Genomic DNA, 21,216 nt, shown 5'->3' on the forward strand with positions numbered 1-21,216 from the left:
TTTCATATCATTTAACTTGAAATTTCAACCACCTCCTGGATGGGGAATCTGCTCCATCATTCTTGTGCTGAACAGGAATTTTGCAGACTGAGTTTTGAAATGGGCCTCAAGTTGGGGGCTTACCTGTGGCCGCACACAGATGGTCTGATGAGCAGGGCTGGCAATCAATAGGGTTCTCAGTCCCCATTTCTGTTCGGAAAGCCTGCCTCGGGCACTGCGGGAGGGCCCGGGGTCCACCGGGGGTGGTGTGATTCATTCCGTGGCAGTCGTATCCATAAGGACATGGATAGGCTACTGGATCCCCTGAAGAGAGAGGGAGAGAGAAGGAATGAAGGTGTTCAAAGGGATAGACTTGCAGTGCTTAGGGCAGGGATGGGAGACCTGCAGGCTACAGATGTTGTCAGAGTACAACTCACAATAGACTCAGTCCGCACAGCCAATGATGTGAGTTGGAATCCAATGACACACAAAGGCAGGCAAGCTTGTTGTCCCTGGTTGGGTGTGCATGAGTTCTGAATGGAGAGAGGGGATGCCTCACACAGGTGTTTTGGGACGGGGACTCCAGAAATAAATTCTGACCTGCTTTACACCAGCGGCCTGGTGGGCAGGGCAGGCAGTTTTCTCTTTGTCTTGCACCTGGGGCAGAGCCAATAGTGTCATCTGGACAAGGAATGGGTGCCTCTGAGCCTTCTGGGCAGTAGAATCCTGGGTGATAAGTAGGAAACACATTTAGTTTAATGCCTTGTGGTAAAGATTAGGACCGAGAGATCCCTCCATTTCAGTTCCTGCCAGTTCCTCCTTTTTCCACTCTTGAGTTTGGTTCTTCACATTTCCACATTTACTTATTTTTTTTATAAAGACCTCAAGAAGTTTCATCAACACTTTTGTGTGAATTTCTCTGAATATTCAGACACACACATAAAAATAGGGATGGATCTATATTTTAAATTCCTGGATGCCAATATTACATTACAGTGGTACCTTGAGTTACAAACGCCTCAGGTTACAAACGCTTCAGGTTACAAACTCTGCTAACCTGGAAGAGTGACCTCGAGTTGAGAACTTTTTGCCCCAGGATGAGAACAGAAATCATGAGCTGGTGGCACAGCGGCAGTAAGATGCCCCATTAGCGAAAGCACGCCTCTAGTTAAGAACAGCTTCAGGTTAAGAACGGACCTCCGGAACGAATTAAGTTCGTAACTAGAGGTACCACTATATTTTTGTGCAAGCCAAAATAAGATGAAATTACATTTAGCCTGAAATCCTACCGCACACTTAGAAAGGAGTAAGCCCCAATGAGTTCAGTGGTGCTTACTTCTGAGTAAACATAAACACCAGCATCAAAACTTTCAGGAGCTGGTGATTTTTAAATCCCCATTTCTCGTTGTGTTCTGGCTGGACTGAATTTTCAATCATGTGCTTGCTTCTTGGCAGACGGCTTAATTACCTGCTGGGCAGGGTCCTGCACACACCTGACCCCAGAGACAGTCTGCCAGGGGGCTCCAGGTGAAGTTATGGCCCCGTGGGGTGGCGTCTGGGCTCCCTTCTTGGCAAAAGAATCCGGCAGCACATCTCCCTTCCACTCGTCCTCTCCTAGTGCAGAGAAAGTGGTAGGGATTTATTTAGATGGCGAAGAGGCATTATTCATTAAAACTATACCTTTTCAATGCCACTTTTCAAAATGAATTCACAGAGCAGTTTACAGTATAAACCAGGGTTGTCAACATGCCCTCTGGCCCCTTCCATAACACCCATGAAAGATCTCAGTAAATATGCCCTCAAATGTCTACACCAGGCATCCCCAAACTTCGGCCCTCCAGATGTTTTGGACTACAATTCCCATCTTCCCCGACCACTGGTCCTGTTAGCTAGGGATCATGGGAGTTGTAGGCCAAAACATCTGGAGGGCTGCAGTTTGGGGATGCCTGGTCTACACTGAGAGACTGTTTGCTCTTCCTACTCAGTCCCTACCTGCACTTGCCTTCACTGATTGTGTTACCTGATGCTTCAACTTACTTACATCCCTGGCTTTATAGCTGTTTTGATGGACTGTTTTGTGGGTGCAAAGAAAGGCAGGATAAAAACAAATGCATTAAGTAAAATTAAATGAAGCCGAACAACAAGAAAGCAGCACAAGACAGCACAATGGAATTTGCTGAGGCAGTGGGAAGGATTCACTACCTGCAGAAGTGACCCACAGGACAGGGAAGACATCCCCTCTCCTCCTGAAGGCCGGACATATCCATGGGAGTAAAAGTGCCATCGGGACATGGATAAGGAAACAAAGTACCTAAGGAAAGGAGACATATAAAACACACAGAACAGTGAAGTATGCAGCAACTTAAGAAGAGCACTTCCAGATTACATCAAAGGCCCATCTAGTCCAGCATCCTGTTCTTACAGTGGCTGGCCAGGTGTCTATGGGAAGCCCGTAAGAAGGACCTGAACACAAGAGCACTCTTCCCCAACTGAGATTCCTAGCAACTGGCATTCAGAGTTTGTGAATGAAACTTTAGGTGATGGGTCAGTGACATCAGTTAAAGCTTGTGGCCCTCTGGTTAGTGTGCTGCTGTTTGTACCTTCAGGGCAATATGAATGTGGTGGACAGCGTCTGGGCTTCCCTGTGGCAGCCTCATGGCAGTAGAAGCCTGCTTGGCAGGGGAGGCAACGTTCCGAGCCCCGGTTTGGTTGGTATTCACCGATGAGGCAAGGGGCTGGATAGGCAGCCCCAGACTGGCAGAAGTGCCCCTGGAGACCAGAGAGAGAGAGAGAGAGAGAGAGAGAGAGAGAGAGAGAGAGAGAGAGAGAGAGAGAGAGAGAGAGAAGAAATAAATTGAGACAAAATAATTAACTACCGTAACTGCCCACACACAAACACACAAGCTGTCTTCTGCTAAGCCAGACAATTGGTCCATCTAGCTCCATAATGCCTACACTGACTGGCAGCAGCCCTCCAGGGTTTCAGGCAGGGGATATTCCCAGCCCTACCTGGGATGTTGGGAGTTGGGATCCAAAACTATCCAGAGGACAACAGGCTTGCCAATGCTTTTTTTTTTTTTACACGCAAATCTAATTACAGCATCTGTGGCCGGGTGGGGGAGAAACATCCCACGACCCAGTTTTCTGATTTCGTTTTTCTATTCAGAACATTCCAGAGTGGTCCTGTGTCAAGAAGCAACAGTCTTCACATTGGCTTCCATGGAGAATATCCCAAGCTACCAAACCTCCTTTGTCAAATCCAATGCTCTGCCATGGGGTTGTATTAAGGCTGGAGTAGGGAACTGGTGGCTTTCGAGCTGTTGCTCGACTCCATCCCTCACCATCCTTGACCATTAGACATGCTGTCTGGGGGAATTTCATTCCAACACGACACCTGGAGAGACTAAGGGCTTCCTCCTATAAAGCAACCCAATGATAACCTGGTTCCCATAAATTGTGATAGCAAAGCCCATGACAACAGAGCATGTGTTCCATACCTCAGGGCAGATAAATGCCGTTGGGCTGAAGGAGCTGAAGTTTGCTGGGCAGTAGAAACCAGCAGCACATGTTCCAGTAGGTGAACTTAAACCCACTCCAGCACAGAAGAATCCTGGATAGCATGGGATGCAGCAGTCTGGAGAGGAACCTCCTGCGGGACACAAAAGTTGGCAGAGATCAGTTTAATCTGGAAATGAGGAACATAGGAAGCTGCCTTGCACCGAGTCGCTGCCTTGTATCGGTCTCTACAGCCACAGCAGGCGCTGTAATTCTCCAACAGAAAATTATCCCTGAAGGCACACTCTTCCATTGTCTCTCAAGACAGATAGATGCCAACAACAACTGCGGAGCATGGCCATCCTGTGAGATGGTTGTGGGAATGCTCTGGAGCCTGAATAAGTGGTAATGTGTACATAGCCTAAAACTTTAAAATACAAAAGGTACTGTGTGAAGATCTTCCAGGTCTGCTTTGCCTGTGATTTGAGAGTTTGATTTTCGATATCAAACCAAGAGGTTCAAGCCAAGAATACAAGTTACTTTAAAGATTTTAACTTTGAAAGGATGAAAGTGCAGCTGTCAGTTTGGCTCACATTACGTGGCTAGAGAGTTAGTGGGCTTTCTGCTATCTCTGATGGAAAAAAGTTTTAGCTGATGAATGACACATCTATTAACTGATTGACTGAATTAGCTAGCCTATTAATGTTAAATGCATTTGCATATCATCACCAGCTCAATAAAGAGACAACTGAGATATCAGATGATAAGACTATCAACTGTTTAATAAACAAAAGCCTACATGTGGTGAAAGAAAATGCAATTTTTATTTAATTCATTTATTTTTGCTTCTATTAAAGTAATGTATCAAAACCCAAACTGAACAAGATTTCCCAAGAGGCAGCTTCACTGATTAAAATATGCCCACGCCAATTCAAAATAGTTTCCATTGGCTAACCATGCAAGGCAACCTGTGGCCCTCCAAATGTTCATAGAATAATAGAATTGTAGAATCGGAAGGGACCACGAGGGTCATCTAGTCCAACCCCCTGCAATGCAGGAATCTTTACCTGACACGGGACTTGGACTTTGCAAACCTTGCTCAGTATTGTCTGGCAGCAGCTCTCCAGGGAATCTTTACCCAACATGGGGCTCAAATCCATGACTCTGAGATTCAGAGTCTCATGCTTTGACTGTGCTATCTCCCAGAGATTGGGGGGGGGAGTTGTAGGCCAGGAGCAGCTGGAGGCACCACAGTTTGCCTACCTTGAGCTAAGACTTTAGTGTCTTTAGTTGATTCATCTGCCAAACTCTGCTTTTCAGCTTAAACACTGGGTTTCAGTGCTTGCACTTGCTCAGCGCATTGGAACTAGGTTGCTGTCTTCTGCGACTAAGGATGGAGCTGGCCTTTAGGAGGGAAGGGTGAGCCCTCTGTAGGTGTTCAGTTTGAACTTGTAAAGGGGCAAGTGCAAACATGAACGGTAAGCCACACCCCTCCAAAGGATGCTGCATGTGCCAGGCAATGCACAGCCAACTTGAGTCTGAAGGGGGCTGCCCTATTTGTGTGCATAGCTGCCAAGTTTTCCCTTTTCTCGCAAGGAAGCCTATTCAGCATAATGGAATTTCCCTTAAAAAGGGGGATAACTTGGCAGCTATGTTTGTGTGCAAGGTTATGGAACCCTAATTGACTAGGATTTCCACCCCTGTATTAGAAATCCTATTTGTGAATAAGGTAGCCTCTTTCAGAATAAAATGAAGACATTGTCCAGGGGACGTGCTTGGTGTGCACAGCGCCATCAAGGATCTCCTCATTTTGTTCCTGTTTGCCCCTTCATGTGCCTGAATGCCTGGTCCCAACCACACCATACATTTTTAACGCTCTGATACCACTCAATTAGTCATGGCTGTCCCCAAAGAATTCTGGGAATTGTAGTTCACTCGCGGGATGGGAGTTATGAGGAGGTTGCTCACAGAGCTACAATGCCCAGTGCCCTTAAACTATATTTCCCAGGATTCTTTGAGGGAAGCAATAACAGTTAAAGGGGTATAAGAGGGCTTTATATGTATGATGTGGTTATGGCCAGTGCTTTTTTCGGGGGGGGGGTGCAGGGGTACACCTACCCCTAAACATTTCGTGAATCTAAGTTTGGCTTCATTGAGGGACAGTATTTCAATACGAGTATAAAAATGAGAGTACCCCTAAACATTTTTTTAAAGAAAAAAAACCACTGGTTATGGCCATTGGAAGAGGCTAGAGGGTATCCATGCACCCCTCATAAAGCTGGTGTGGGTGCTGTGGGGCCACCCAAAGAGGGAAATCAATGTGTGGAATGCGAGACTAACCTTTCTAGCCAGCTCTCTCACACAGATGTCTCTCCAACAGATTTAATTTTTCCTATCCCACCTGATTTCAAAATGGAAATGGGTGGGCAAGGTGGGGGAAGTAAGAGCTTCCGCCAATCCACTGCTTCAGAACCCCTCTGGGTATCTTGAAAAATGTGGTAGTGGGACCTTGCATTTGCTGAAATAACATTTAGGTAAAGGTAAAGGGACCCCTCACCATTAGGTCCAGTCGTGACCGACTCTGGGGTTGCGGCACTCATCTCGCGTTATTGGCTGAGGGAGCTGGCGTACAGCTTCCAGGTCATGTGGCCAGCATGACTAAGTCGCTTCTGGCAAACCAGAGCAGCGCACGAAAACGCTGTTTACCTTCCTGCTGGAGCGGTACCTATTTATCTACTTGCACTTTGACATGCTTTCGAACTGGTTCCACCCTAAAATATGCTTGTGTCTGCACGTAAACCTTGCAAACCTTGCTCAGCATTGTCTGCACTGTCTGGCAACTGCTCTCCAGGGTTTCCCATCTCCACCTGCAGATGCTTGGGATTGAGCCAGGGACCTTTCTGCATGACGAGCAGGTGCTCTACCACTGAGTTATGACCCTTCCCTTTCATGTTTCCCCTCCACTGAAGAAGAACAAAGATTCGGCACATTTCTTACATGCTAGGTTACCAACTGGGCTCCTTGTGTTCAGAGAAAGTCAGGTGCGGCAGCAGCTGAAATTTGAACATGGAGTACCCATGCTGCACTCACCTGTAACATTATTCAGAGTGCCCACTGGACAGGGAACAGGAAACAGAGTGCCTTCTGGACAATAGTGCCCCCGTGGGCAGGGTCCATTAAGAGGAAATTCAGGTGTGCTTTGTGGGACAGCATCAGAGGCTGCCCCTGAACAGTAATACCCAGAGGAGCACAGACCTGCCAATTGGAAAACAGAACTCTCAGGGGCTGTGGACACATCACATGACGAAGTGCAAACAGTGTTAAGGTACCCCTATAAAGGTTAGCTCAGAACAGACACCTTGCTCCTGTGTTGTTCACATATATATGGATTAAGGGGCCACACCTTTCTGGGGGCAGGGGGAAAGACAATACTTCTATTTCCTCTAGTATGAATGAAGGTAAGGTAAAGATAAAAGACCCCTGGGTGGTTAAGTCCAGTCAAAGGCAACTATGGGGCTGTGACGCTCATCTCGCTTTCAGGCCGATGTATGAATGAACTACTAATCTGATAGAGGCAAAGAGAAATCTCTTAATAAATCAGAGATGTGTGCTATTACTTTATTCCATAACTCTTATTTTCTGCAACAAGGCAGCCTCTGAATCATTTTGAAGTACTTGCAAGATTTCACTGTATCTAGCCTATACCACTTCAACATAAAGGTGAGTGGCACAGAATGGAAAACTCCTCAGTTCAAAATATTCCTTGCATATCTGGGAGAAAGCTTTCCCTTAAGAGTTCTCTCTCTCTCTCTCTCTCTCTCTCTCTCTCTCTCTCTCTCTCTCTCTATCTCTATCTCTATCTCTATCTCTATCTCTATCTCTATCTCTCTGTGTGTGTTAAGGGGCATGTAAGTAGAAAGGTTAATGTGCATATCAACTGAGAACTTTGCATATTCACCAGGTCTCATGGAGAATGTGCACATAACTCTTCCACAAAGAGGGAATTGTGCACATTACCTGGTCAATATACATATTCTCCAACACACCTTGAAACAGGAGCCTATATGGATAGAATTTTGCAGATTCTCTGGTCATTATGCATAATCCACAACAGGCCTTGGGCAATGTGCACAGCATCCATTAACTGCTCTCAGTGGCATCCTGCCTTTGTACATCTTCACCATTTATTACATTTATTCATTGCTTTGCACAAGATGTCTCAAAGCATCTTATACATCTATAAAATACAAGTAACTTGACAATAATTTAAAAACCAAACATTGGGAAGCAGGGAATACAATAGAAGAAGGTTCCAAATAGCTTCCACGACTACCAACCATTTCATAGGTAACTCCTCCAGAAATGTGTCTGATTCTCTCATAAAGCCATCTATGCTACTGGACACCCCGTGGCTGAACATTACTAGGACTTGTGAATCACCTCAGAGCAATAACTAACCCTACCTCTTACCATCAGGTTCCCAGTTAGCATTTCCACTGCAGTACCTCCCAACTGGGCATGGTTTGCAGGCATTGGAGGAGAGCGCCCCCTCCAGGGTGTTCAGGGTCCCAGCAGGACATGGCAAAGGGATGGCTGTCTGAGCTGGGCAGTAGTAACCTGCCAAAGCAAGAAAGCATTAGGGGGCTGTGTGTACACATTATATTTATAGTGTAAAGGGATTGGTGGTTGAGTTGGGCAATTTCTAGGTTCCTTCAGCTCAGTAATTCTGAATTTGTAAGATCAGGGGTCTGGAGAACGGAAGGGGTGATTTAGACAAGAGTCCCCATTTGCAGGGGTGGGGCTGGAGAGCACATTTGGAAATGTAAGAAGATAGATCCATCCCCAAACAAAAAAAAAAACAGAGAGTGTGAGGTGCAGGGAGAAGGCAACTGCCCCCAACAAAACAACAACCAAATCCTTAAAAAATGAAGGGTGGTGGTGGAGAGGCTATTGGTACTTGTCAAAGGTGTGAGTTTCTGGCTTTGTTATGTAAAATAGTTGGCCAAGTACAGACTATTTGTTGCTAATGGTTGGAGGGCCTTCTGGAAGGAAGCATGTCTTTGTCCCCTCCCTGGCAGATCTTATCATCCAGCTATATCTGTGTGGATCAAGACTGCAGATTGAGAGAAGCAAGGATTTTATATACATGCTGGGTCCCTGGAATGTGCGTCATTTGGAGAATTGCAGCACACAAGGATTTGATTCAAAGGATCTTGAAGGGGTGTGGGATGGAGAATTATCATGGTAACTCAGGAAAGGACTTGTGCATCATAGTGGATAACACTGACAGTCAAGAAAAGCGGGTAAGGAGTGTGTTCTACCTCTGGCAAACAGTGTGCCTCCCATCAGTGGAGTTAAATGCAATCTCTCCGTGTCTCACCTCTGGGGCAGCTGAGTGGCTCCACAGTAGCAGCATAAGGGCAAGCTGTACCCGCTGGGCAAGGGAGGCAGAAGCTGGCCCCAACCATGGGGCTAAACATGCCAGGCTCACAAGGAACTTCCAGAATGGCACCCTCAGGGCAACGGAATCCTCTAGGGCATCTGTACCCATGAATCCCATCGCTGGGGCATGGAGCAGCATTTCCCTCAAGGCAAACACACCTACAAATATTACATAGGAGTACATATCTAAGGCAGGAGTAGCCAACATGATGTTCTCCAGCTGCCGCTGAACTCCCACCTTCATCAGCCCCATTCAGCATGGCCAATGGTCAAAGACAGGCACCCCCAAACTTCGGCCCTCCAGATGTTTTGGACTACAATTCCCATCATCCCTGACCACTGGTCCTGTTAGCTAGGGATCATGGGAGTTGTGGGCCAAAACATCTGGAGGGCCGCAGTTTGGGGATGCCTGGTCAAAGAGGATGGAAACTGTAGGTCAAGAAGATTTGGAAGGCACAACTTTGCTACCCCTAATCTAAGGTTTGTCAAGAACCTGGGCCTACGCTGGAAGGACAGAGTCCAATCCACACCTCTAGTTTCAGTTTAAGGCATGCTTAAAGCCTGGCAGATGGTTGTCTGAGGAGACATGAATGCCTCTGCTTAAATTCATCATGGGTAGCAAATAAATTAACAGCAACAGCAACAGCAACAGCAACAACAATTTATTTATATGTTGCCCATCTAACTGGGTAGCCCCAGTCACTCTGGATGGTTTCCAACAAATTAAAACACAAGAAGACATCAAACATTAAAAACTTCCCTATACAGGGCTGCCTTCAGATGTCTTCTAAAAGTCAGATAGTTGTTTATTTCCTTGACATCTGATGAAAGGGTGTTCCACAGGGTATGTGCGACTACCAAGAATGCTCCTTGCCTGGTTCTCTGTAACCTTACTTCTCACAATGAGGGGAACCACCAGAAGGCCCTCAGAGCTGGATCTCAGTGTTTGGGCTGAACGATGGGGGTGGAGAGGAGACACTTCTTTGGATATATAGGGTCATAGCCATTAAGAGCTTTAAAGGTCAGCACCAACAGAGCTAGACAGGTTGATGGGTTTTCTGAATCTAAGAATCTGCTTTATACCAAGTCAGACCATTGCTCCATCCAGTTCAGTAGTGTGTCCAGTGATTGACAGCAGCTCTTCAGGGTTTCAAGCAGGGTTCTCACCCAGACCTACCTGGAGATGCTGCCGGGGATCAAGCCTGGGACCCTCAGCATGCCAAGCAGATGCTCTGCTACTGAGTTATAGCCCTTTCCACACAAATATCAGGCAGTAGCAGCCAATCTACTGGAAGGAAGTGGCCCCATGCCACAAAATAAGAGGTGAGCAGAAGTAAACATTCTCATCATCAAAATGGTAAAGCCAGGATTGGGATGCAGGCAGCAGAGCTCAGGTGTCACCTGTTTCCCTTGGCTGTCTATTACTCAGAAATGTGCTGTGCTTCTTTGCTAGTGATGCAAGGAGGTAGCTATTTCCATCCTATACTCTTTTTTGTCAAAACCACTGCTGTTTCTGTCCCATTACAGTTTGGCTTTAGCTGAAACACATGTTATTTGTCTCACTATTGGCTATATAATCAATAAATGATATCACTGTGCCAAGCTGATTTAGAAAACATAACTCACAAATGTAAATCACTGTGTAATTAACTTCAATCCATTTCAATGGAAGGGAAATTTCAAAAACAATGTAGAAAATGACATAATTTTTATGTAAGGTTTGCAGACCAACCCCCCCCCCCCCATGACACCACATTCTGTTCATGTGATGTCCGTTCCTGACCTCAGTTGAACATGCAAACAGCAGTCATTTTTCCATTCCCATTTCCATTTGTGATTGGATGCTCTTTGCATCTTAATACTGAGCCCTAAGATGCTCCCATTGTTGTTGTTGTTTAGTCGTTTAGTCGTGTCCGACTCTTCGTGACCCCATAGATGCTCCCATAGGAGAATAATAAAAATCATAGTTATTAGGCACTTCCCAAACACTCCCTTCTCAATTTAGGGTTTTCCTTTGGGTTCATGCAGAGCGATGGAGATTTGATGTATCTCCGGGCTGGATTCAGATTACTACTCTGCCACTATTAGTTCATTGTATTTTTGGATCTCTGATGATACTCTTTCTCCCAAATACCCAGGACAGCTGCTCTTCTTTTTATCCAGCTCTGTCTACATCACTCATGTAACCCCTATTTATTTATGGAGAATATCATGCGATCAGAGGCTACTGTGTTTCTTCAAAGTGAGCTTGCCTGCAAGTCTTGGCTTGCCATTCAGTCAAGGGAAGCAGCTGTTACAGCCTCTTACCCTTCATTACATGGTGCCATCTGGGACAGATCAGACATCCCTGATTGGCTGCAGTAGAGTCCAGCTGGGCAAGGCTGGCACTCGCTCTCTGCGTTCAGACCCAGAGAAGCGGAAAAGGAGCCAGGTGGGCAAGGAACGGGATATCCAGTCCCATTGGGGCAGAAATGCCCAGGAGGGCAGATGTCATTCCCGGTTAGGAGGAAGCTGGAAGAATCCACCTGAAAAATAAATAAAGGAAAATAAAATCAGTGAGAAAGAAATATTGTTGCTGAACAATTTTGATTAAACCAAGTCTTAAATGTGAGCTTCCAATAAGATGATATCACTGTGCCAAGCTGATTCAGAAAACATTTCTCAAGTAATTGCACATCAAAGAGCCTATTGATTTTCTCTCAAGTTTCTTTTGTGAGCCACAGAGAGGCGTAATTAACTTGGTAAAATTGTCCAAGGTTGTGCAATTTGCTTTTTTAAAAAAAGTTATCATGAAAATTCATCAACATTTTAGTGCAAATTTCTCCCCAAAACACAATTTTGTAAGTAGTTTTGACCAACATGAACATTTTTGCAAGCTATTTTCCTTGATAGAAGGCATTTTTGTGCATTATTTTCACAAATATAAGTATTTTTATTTATGCAAAAACATGCCTAGCTTCTCCTAATGTGCAAAAATGTGTATGCTTTGGGGGTTGTTGTTTTTTTTTGGGGGGGGAACTGCATCGTGAAAATGGAAGATGTACATATTTTGAAGGATAGCTGCTTTGGGGTCTGCATCTGGGTTCGGGATGTGAAAATTAGCCCAACACATTTGACACCCCTAGTAATGAATTAATCCTGCTTCTTGCCATTTACACTCACCCTGTGTCTCACGGGAGCAGGGTTGACTGCTCCCCTGGTACAATAGTAGCCTTGATGACAAAGACCAGTCGGTTGGGACAGTCCAGGAGAGGAGCAGTACATTCCTTTAAAAAAAGAGAGGAAATAAATCTGCAGTGAACATAGGGAATATAGGAAGCTGCTTTTTACCAAGTCAGGCCAATGGTCCGCCTAGCTCAACATTGTCCGCACTGACCGGCAGCAGCTCTCCAGAGTTTCAGGCAGGGAGGTCTCTCTACCTGGAGACGCCAAAGGGGATTGAACTTGGGACCTTCTGCATGCAAAGCAAATACTCTACCACTGAGCTGCGGCCCTTTCCCAGTGTGCACAGCATTTGTATGAGCAACCAAGAGAACAAGAAGGAGGAGGTGGAGTTTGGATTTGATATCCCGCTTTATCACTACCCGAAGGAGTATCAAAGCGGCTAACATTCTCCTTTCCCTTCCTCCCCCACAGCAAACACTCTGTGAGGTGAGTGGGGCTGAAAAACTTCAGAGAACTGTGACAAGCCCAAGGTCACCCAGCAGCTGCAAGTGGAGGAGCGGAGACACGAACCCGGTTCCCCAGATTACGAGTCTACCGCTCTTAACCACTACACCACACCAAGAGCTAGACTTCTTCCCACTATTGCCTTACCTTCTTTCTTGGGTGGGCTGTATGCTCCTTGCCCCAGGCCCTCACTTACCTGCTGGGCAGGGCTGACAGTCAGATTCCTCAGCAGCACCAGCCGTGGGCCCATTTGTGCCTCTGGGGCATGGGTGTTCTGTGCCAGATGTAGTGCCAGGGGGGCAAAAATGCCCCAGAGGGCATGGCTTGGGGGCCTGGATAGCAGCAGCTAGGAATGAAAGAGCGGCTTAGAAACTTCTTGCTAGCATTTTCTGTAAGACATTATTATATTGTTACAATTGTGTGTACAAATCTCCAGCACTCTGCTCTGAAAACTAAAACGTATAAAAGATAATTGATATAAAGTGATAAACAATGGTAGAATTAAAACCAATATAAAAAAAATCTGTTAAAATGTGGATAGTAAACAGCACAACACCACCAAAATGCATTTTAAAAGCTGTCAGTTCCCAAAAGCATGCTGGAATAAAAGAGTCTTCACCTGCCGGTGGGAAGACAACAAGGAGGGATCCAGTTTAGCTTCTCTAGGAAGAAGTTCCAAAGTTGGGGAGCAAACACCTGGGAAAGCCCTCTCCCACATTCCCACCAAGGGTGCCTGAAAGGGTGGCAGGACTAAGAGAAGCTGGGTCTCCTCAAAGATATCAGAGGCCAGGCAGGTTTATATGGAAGAATATGGTGCTTCAGACAGCCTGGACTTAATCCAGAGGGCTTCATAGGTCATAACCAGCACTTTGAATCGTACCCAGAAACAGACTGGTTGCTGGCAGAACTGTTGTAACAAAGGAGTCATGTGCGAACATACTTGGAGCTTAGATTATATCCAGTTCTTATCAAGCATCTGTTCTTATTTACTAGCAGGGAGATAATATTATGGTGAGCATTCCTCCTGCATTCATCCAGATTTGCCTGTTGTGTGCTTATACACCTTGGTAATCCTTCAATGTGTTTCACTATCACTTTCCTAACTCCAAAAAGTCTATTTTTTCAAAGCAGATTTGTTGTGCAAGGGCAACAGAGCACCTTCATACGTATTAAATGTGCCAACCTAAATTTCCCAATTATGTGCTTGATTCCCTCCTGCAAAATACTGACAGCCTGGAGGTGCTCACAGACATATGGAACAAGCTATCCCCCGCACCTACATCACAACAAGCAACCATCATGGGCACATCCCTCCAATTTCCTCACTTTGGTTGGATGATTCACAGAAGAACCCGGCTGGGCAGAGATCACATGACTCTTTCCCTTCCTCCAATTGGTAGGTTCCTTTCTGGCAAGCTGCTGGAGCCACGGATCCCTGAAGGCAGTAAAATCCACGTGGGCACCGATGGGAAGCAGGTGTGGCAGAGGTCTGTCCTGGGGGGCAATAGTACCCGGCGATGCACATCCCTTCTGGGGCAGCCTTTCCCGGCCCTAAAGCCATTGAGAGGAAAAAAGAAGGCTGTGCTCCTTTCCATTAAGAAAGAAGCCAGCTGAGAATCCGTCAAGACTCCCGCTTCCCTCAAAAGGGGGGATAGAAAATTTCCCGCACATACCACTGCAGAAATGCCCCGCTGGACAGAGCTTGCAGTCTGTGGGATCCCATTTCCCACTGTGGGGATTGATGCTTCCTGAAGGGCATGGAACTGGGGACCCTGTGCCTTTGGGGCAGTAGAATCCTTCGGGGCAGAGCTTCTGGTCAGGATGCGTAGACAGCAAATCACAGTAGTAGCCGCGGTGACATATCCCTGCAAAGGAGAGGGTGTCAAAGACCACCACAAATCAACGGTGAGCCTTAATAATAATAATAATAATAATAATAATAATAATAATAATAATAATAATTTTATTATTATTATCCATACCCCGCCCATCTGGCTTGGTTTTCCCAGCCACTCTGGGCGGCTTCCAACAAAACATTAAAATACAATAGTCCGTTAAACATTAAAAGCTTCCCTAAACAGGGCTGCCTTCAGATGTCTTCTAAAAGTCTGGTAGCTGTTTTCCTCTTTGACATCTGGTGGGAGGGTGTTCCACTGTTGAGATCACACTCCTCCCGAGTTGCAGATATGGTGGATTGTTACATGTCACATGTCTGTTTACATCCCAGCACAGATTGCTGGAGTCTGTGAGCGGAACTTCTGCTCTGTATTGCTTTTGTTTTCAGTCTCTCTCCGAGAAGACGGCAAGGAGAAGAGCCATGTTTTCTTCGTCCTGGTTTATGTATAATAAATGTGTAGTTTAGAAACATGGCCACGCCTCAAGCCTCATCTGTTGCGCAGTTTACGCTGCTGAGTAATGTGTGCTCAAGCATGCACTGCAGCTTGAGTCACAGACGCATGTCGGGGCTGCAGAGGTCAATGGATCTGCGCAGTGGCGAGGCTGAGAGGGGAGACACTGGCTTTTCATCCCTGGTTCCGACATACACAGAGCGTGTGCCACTACCGAGAAGGCCCTCTGTCTGGTTCCCTGTAACTTGGCTTCTTCGCAGCGAGGGAACCACCAGAAGGCCCTTGGCACTGGACCTCAGTGTCTGGGCAGAATGATGGGGGTGGAGACGCTCCTTCAGGTATACTGGACTGAGGCCGTTTAGGTCTTTCAAGGTCAGCACCAACACTTTGAATTGTGCTCGGAAAGCAACCACAGGGCTCTGTTTCTAACAGAAGAGGTGCCAGGTCTTAAGGCTACCTGGAAGTCACTTTCTTTGACCTCCCGGATGCCTTGCTGCCTAAAACCATACCTGTGCATGGGGATGGGGAAGTAAGTTTCCAGTAGGTCCATGGTGAGAGAAACTCTGTGTGGGCTCAGAGCCTTCACTTTCTTTATTAATTCCAGACTCTCAGGAAGGATTTTCCTCGCGTCCCATTGTGCAGAAAATGAACAGTAATTTCTAACCTAAGCCAGTTGCTTTAAATCATCCACCCACTCACCCCAAACTCCCTATGCAAATTGCATATCAGATGTAATTATTTTCTGGGTCAGAAGCCAGAAAAAAAAGAGGCTGCTTGATTAGTGCAAGACAAACTTAGCTCAATGCAGCTTGCGGAGTGGCGGTGGTATATTTATAGAGCTTTCTCTTGTTTCAGCATCTGAATTACACTGCATGCTCTGGAAGGTGATTACAGAACTCACCAGAAACGCTGACCAGACCTTCTCCTTGGCAGAAACTTCCTCCAGGGCAGGGCAAGCAGGCATTGAGGGACAACATCCCAGGCTGGGTTAGAAAAGTCCCACTCGGGCATGGTGTTGGGCTGCTGCTACCCAAGGGGCAGAAATGCCCTGCGGGGCACATGTCTCCACTTTCATCGTGAACAGGGTTTGGTACTTGTGCTTTCAGGGTGCAGTAATACCCAGGCAAGCAAGGGCCGCTAGAGGTAACAAGACCTAGGAAAGAGAGAGGCTTTATTTTACTTTATTTATATCCACATTATTATACTGCTCAAAAGCTCTGGACTGCACATAACTGGTGAGGATATTTAGGGATTTAGATACACACCATACCTTTAAAGTACTTTTTAAATAAAAAGAATAAATTTTATTAGAGTTTGGAAAACAGGATACAAAGATTACTACCTATTGCCGGTATCTTTTTAATCAAAACTAAAGTTTTAATCTAAAGAAAAACACAAACCAAAAAGAAAAAGAAAAGAAAAAACAGAGAGAAAGTGAGGATGAAGAATTAGAGACTGGAGAGGGGAGAAGGAGAGAGAAAGAGAGGAGATAATGAAAGAAAAAGGAAGGAAGGAAGGAGAAGAAGGAAAGCTACAGTAGTTAAGAAATTTCTGATTATTCATCAGTCTGCTATATACAAACATTATTCAACTCATCCACTCCAATTGTTGTTGTTGTTTAGTCGTTTAGTCGTGTCCGACTCTTCGTGACCCCATGGACCATAGCACGCCAGGCACTCCTGTCTTGCACTGCCTCCCGCAGTTTGGTCAAACTCATGTTCGTAGCTTCGAGAACACTGTCCAACCATCTCGTCCTCTGTCGTCCCCTTCTTCTAGTGCCCTCCATCTTTCCCAACATCAGGGTCTTTTCCAAGGATTCTTCTCTTCTCATGAGGTGGCCAAAGTATTGGAGCCTCAGCTTCACGATCTGTCCTTCCAGGGAGCACTCAGGGCTGATTTCCTTAAGAATGGATAGGTTTGATCTTCTAGCAGTCCATGGGACTCTCAAGAGTCTCCTCCAGCACCATAATTCAAAAGCATCAATTCTTCGACGATCAGCCTTCTTTATGGTCCAGCTCTCACTTCCATACATCACTACTGGGAAAACCATAGCTTTAACTATACGGACCTTTGTCGGCAAAGTGATGTCTCTGCTTTTTAAGATGCTGTCTAGGTTTGTCATTGCTTTTCTCCCAAGAAGCAGGCGTCTTTTAATTTCGTGACTGCTGTCACCATCTGCAGTGATCAAGGAGCCCAAGAAAGTAAAATTTCTCACTGCCTCCATTTCTTCCCCTTCTATTTGCCAGGAGGTGATGGGACCAGTGGCCATGATCTTGGTTTTTTTGATGTTGAGCTTCAGACCATATTTTGCGCTCTCCTCTTTCACCCTCATTAAAAGGTTCTTTAATTCCTCCTCGCTTTCTGCCATCAAGGTTGTGTCATCTGCATATCTGAGGTTGTTGATATTTCTTCCGGCAATCTTAATTCCGGCTTGGGATTCATCTAGTCCAGCCTTTCGCATGATGAATTCTGCATATAAGTTAAATAAGCAGGGAGACAATATACAACCTTGTCGTACCCCTTTCCCAATTTTGAACCAATCAGTTGTTCCATATCCAGTTCTAACTGTAGCTTCTTGTCCCACATAGAGATTTCTCAGGAGACAGATGAGGTGATCAGGCACTCCCATTTCTTTAAGAATTTGCCATAGTTTGCTGTGGTCGACACAGTCGAAGGCTTTTGCATAGTCAATGAAGCAGAAGTAGACGTTTTTCTGGAACTCTCTAGCTTTCTCCATAATCCAGCGCATGTTTGCTATTTGGTCTCTGGTTCCTCTGCCCTTTCGAAATCCAGCTTGCACTTCTGGGAGTTCTCGGTCCACATACTGCCTAAGCCTGCCTTGTAGAATTTTAAGCATAACCTTGCTAGCGTGTGAAATGAGCGCAATTGTGCGGTAGTTGGAGCATTCTTTGGCACTGCCCTTCTTTGGAATTGGGATGTAGACTGATCTTCTCCAATCCTCTGGCCATTGCTGAGTTTTCCAAACTTGCTGGCATATTGGGTGTAGCACCTTAACAGCATCATCTTTTAAAATTTTAAATAGTTCAGCTGGAATATCATCACTTCCACTGGCCTTGTTATTAGCAGTGCTTTCTAAGGCCCATTTGACTTCACTCTCCAAGATGTCTGGCTCAAGGTCAGCAACCACACTACCTGGGGTGTACGAGACCTCCATATCTTTCTGGTATAATTCCTCTGTGTATTCCTGCCACCTCTTCTTGATGTCTTCTGCTTCTGTTAGGTCCTTACCACTTTTGTCCTTGATTATGGTAATCTTTGTACGAAATGTTCCTTTCATATCTCCAATTTTCTTGAACAGATCTCTGGTTTTCCCCATTCTATTGTTTTCCTCTATTTCTTTGCATTGCTCATTTAAGAAGACCCTCTTGTCTCTCCTTGCTGTTTTTTGGAAATCTGCATTCAGTTTCCTGTATCTTTCCCTATCTCCCTTGCATTTTGCTTGCCTCCTCTCCTCCGCTATTTGTAAGGCCTCGTTGGATAGCCATTTTGCTTTCTTGCATTTCCTTTTCCTTGGGATGGTTTTCGTTGCTGCCTCCTGTATAATGTTACGAGCCTCCATCCATAGTTCTTCAGGCACTCTGTCCACCAAATCTAAATCCTTAAACCTGTTCCTCACTTCCACTGTGTATTCATAAGGGATTTGATTCAGATTGTATCTTACTGGCCCAGTGCTTTTTCCTACTTTCTTCAGTTTAAGCTGGAATTTTGCTATAAGAAGCTGATGATCTGAGTTAGTCAGCTCCAGGTCTTGTTTTTGCTGACTGTATAGAGCTTCTCCATCTTTGGCTGCAGAGAATATAATCAATCTGATTTCGATGCTGCCCATTTGGTGATATCCATGTGTAGAGTCGTCTCTTGTGTTGTTGGAAGAGAGTGTTTGTGATGACCACTCCAATATAACACCCAATAAAACTACTTTCTATAAACCAGCATTATCTTCAATCCTCAAACCCAAATTTCATTGGTTCATTTTCTTTTTCATGCAAAAACACTATGAGAGGTTTCCAATCTTTAGTAAATGTTAACAATGACTTTTCTTTGATTAAACACGTCAATTTCACCATCTCAGCTAAGTCCATTAATTTTAACAGCCATTCCTTCATAGTTGGTAATGACGAATCTTTCCACCTTTGTGCATATAAAAGTTCCATAGCCTTTTCCTAATTGTATGTATTTGTATACAATTTTTTGGAACCTTTAAAGCACATTTGTAGCACATTCTTTCCCTCAAGGAATCCTGGGCAATGTAGTTTACCCCTCACAGAGTTACAATACCAAGCAATCATTAACAAACTACAGTGCCCACAATTCATTGAGGAGCAAAAAAAAAAAAAAAGTGCTTTAAAGGTACACTCTGTGTGCAGCCTTAAGCACTACCTCTGTCAGGAAGACTGTAACTGTGGTGTGTATTCTTTGTCTAAAAACTGGCCCTAAGGAGATGCGCCTAACATAAAACAAGATGCCTAGTGTTTGAAAACAGAAAGTGCTGCAGGCATGCCTCAGTTGCAGTTTAACTTAAGCACAGAATTTCACTACATGTACTGGCCACAAGTCTAGCACTCCATCCACCAGGTCCACTTGCATGGGAGCTTTCAAAGAAAATCCACTTTCACCAGGATTGTCATCCAAATAGGCATGCTAAGGCAGGGGCGTTGCTAGCCCCTAGGACACCCGGGGCAGCGGCGCGAAGGCACCCCTGGCGGCGAGGTCGTGACGTCATGACGTGTACGTTGTGACATCACAACCCCACCCCCAGCGAGCAGGGTGGGCCAGCAGACTGGACATATAGAGGGCGGGCCAGCGAGCCGGGGCGTCAAGCACTGCTCTCTCGCTCTGCCGGCTCGTCCTTTTGTTGTTGTTTTCCACCATGCTGAGCCCTGGGCAGAGAGGCGAGGGGGCGGATCAGCGAGCCGGGGCATCACGGCGCCTCTCTGGCCCGCCCCCTCGCCTCTCTGCCCAGGGCTCATCGCGGCCGAAAACAACAAAAAAGGATGAGCCGGCAGAGTGAGAACTCGCTTGGTGCGTGGCGGCAGCGGCTTGGCTGACTTGCTTGCTCATTCCCTCGCTCGTTCCCTCGCTTGCTCGGCCTGCCGGCACCTGCTTGCTTGCTTTTTTTAAAAGCCTTTTTCTCAGCGCGGGGCAGAGCAAGGGAGGGGTAGGCCAGCGAGGAGGGGCGTCACGCCACAAGTGTGATGCTTTGCTGGCCCGCCCCTGCCACCCAGAGCCCAGCGCTGCTGCTGAGAAAAACTTTTTAAAAAAGAGCGAGCGAGCAAGCAAGCAGGCGCCGGCAGGCTGAGGGAGCGAGGGAGCGAGCAAGAAAGTCAGCCGCCGCGCGCCGAGTTAGTTCTCAACCTGCTGGCTTTGGAGTTGTGATTGTGGGGGCGGGGCCCGGGGCCCGGCGTGTCACCCCCCTCCAGGGCGGTACCCAGGGCGGCCTGCCCCTTCTTGCTCCGCCCCTGTGTTTAGGATTGCAACCCAAACCGAAATCTGCTTGTTGTCTCCTTGACCTACCTGGGTTTGCACAGAACTGGCCTCCAGGACAGGGTGTGCATTCCTTGGAGCTGCTCAGGCCTGTCTGGTTACTGAAGGTGCCATTGGGGCATGGGAATTGCTTGGCAGTTTCTGTCCCTGAGAGGCAGTAGTATCCAGGCAGGCAGTCCAATGGCTTCACCACTCCTCGCGGAGAGGTGTTTTTGGAATCCTGTGCTTGGAAATCAGGATCACAGAACCTGCAAAAAAAAAAAAAGCAGACCATGTCTCCTCTAGTGTTACATTTTTGTGCATACATTGTTTGGCTAGAGAATTGCCTTGCAAAATTCAGAAAAGTGCAAATTTTAAATGAAGTTTGCTCGCATTGCAGTTCATGCATTGTTTAGGAAAGTGGAAATTTAGTATGTTCACCTTTAAAAGTGAACTCAGTGGAATCTCTCTCCCTTTGGAAAGTTAAAGACTAGCAACTGCTATGCAGACTGCAAAGGAGAAGACTGAAGACAAAAAAAAAAAAAGGTGAAGGATCCCGCAAACCGTTTCACTTACTTTCCTGCTGGGCAGATTTTGCACAGGCTTTGACCAGTTTCATCCTGGTATTTTCCAGGGGGGCATGGCTTGGGCTGTGGGCTGCCCGTGGGGCAAGAGTGACCAAGAGGACAGAGGTAGTCTACGGAAAAGAGAAAAGAGTAGAAAATGTTGCAGCTGTGCGTTACTTTAATTGGCACCCTGTGCAGCTATAATGCAAGGAGGAGTGTGAACTTCAAGCACTGCA

The 21,216-nt window shown here is 46.1% G+C and overlaps 1 protein-coding gene across 1 annotated transcript in view; it reads right to left on the reverse strand.

Moving 5' to 3' along the window:
* LOC118097274 (uncharacterized) overlaps nt 1-21,216 on the reverse strand; it is a 148,925-nt gene that overhangs the window by 35,419 nt on the left and 92,290 nt on the right. Inside the window, exons 47-63 of the mRNA XM_088658187.1 lie at nt 20,991-21,111; nt 20,466-20,683; nt 15,835-16,086; nt 14,259-14,450; nt 13,912-14,136; nt 12,782-12,931; nt 12,079-12,182; nt 11,224-11,441; nt 8,855-9,075; nt 7,945-8,091; nt 6,565-6,729; nt 3,477-3,628; nt 2,580-2,748; nt 2,182-2,290; nt 1,448-1,593; nt 580-705; nt 124-303 (exon numbers count right to left, since the gene is read on the reverse strand). Of these exons, the coding sequence (XP_088514313.1) occupies nt 124-303; nt 580-705; nt 1,448-1,593; nt 2,182-2,290; nt 2,580-2,748; nt 3,477-3,628; nt 6,565-6,729; nt 7,945-8,091; nt 8,855-9,075; nt 11,224-11,441; nt 12,079-12,182; nt 12,782-12,931; nt 13,912-14,136; nt 14,259-14,450; nt 15,835-16,086; nt 20,466-20,683; nt 20,991-21,111 (2,895 nt within the window). The remainder of the gene's footprint in view (nt 1-123; nt 304-579; nt 706-1,447; nt 1,594-2,181; nt 2,291-2,579; nt 2,749-3,476; nt 3,629-6,564; nt 6,730-7,944; nt 8,092-8,854; nt 9,076-11,223; nt 11,442-12,078; nt 12,183-12,781; nt 12,932-13,911; nt 14,137-14,258; nt 14,451-15,834; nt 16,087-20,465; nt 20,684-20,990; nt 21,112-21,216) is intronic.

This window comes from Zootoca vivipara, chromosome 14 (assembly GCF_965207765.1).
Source record: "Zootoca vivipara chromosome 14, rZooViv2.hap1.1, whole genome shotgun sequence".
In the NCBI taxonomy this organism is placed as follows: domain Eukaryota; kingdom Metazoa; phylum Chordata; class Lepidosauria; order Squamata; family Lacertidae; genus Zootoca; species Zootoca vivipara.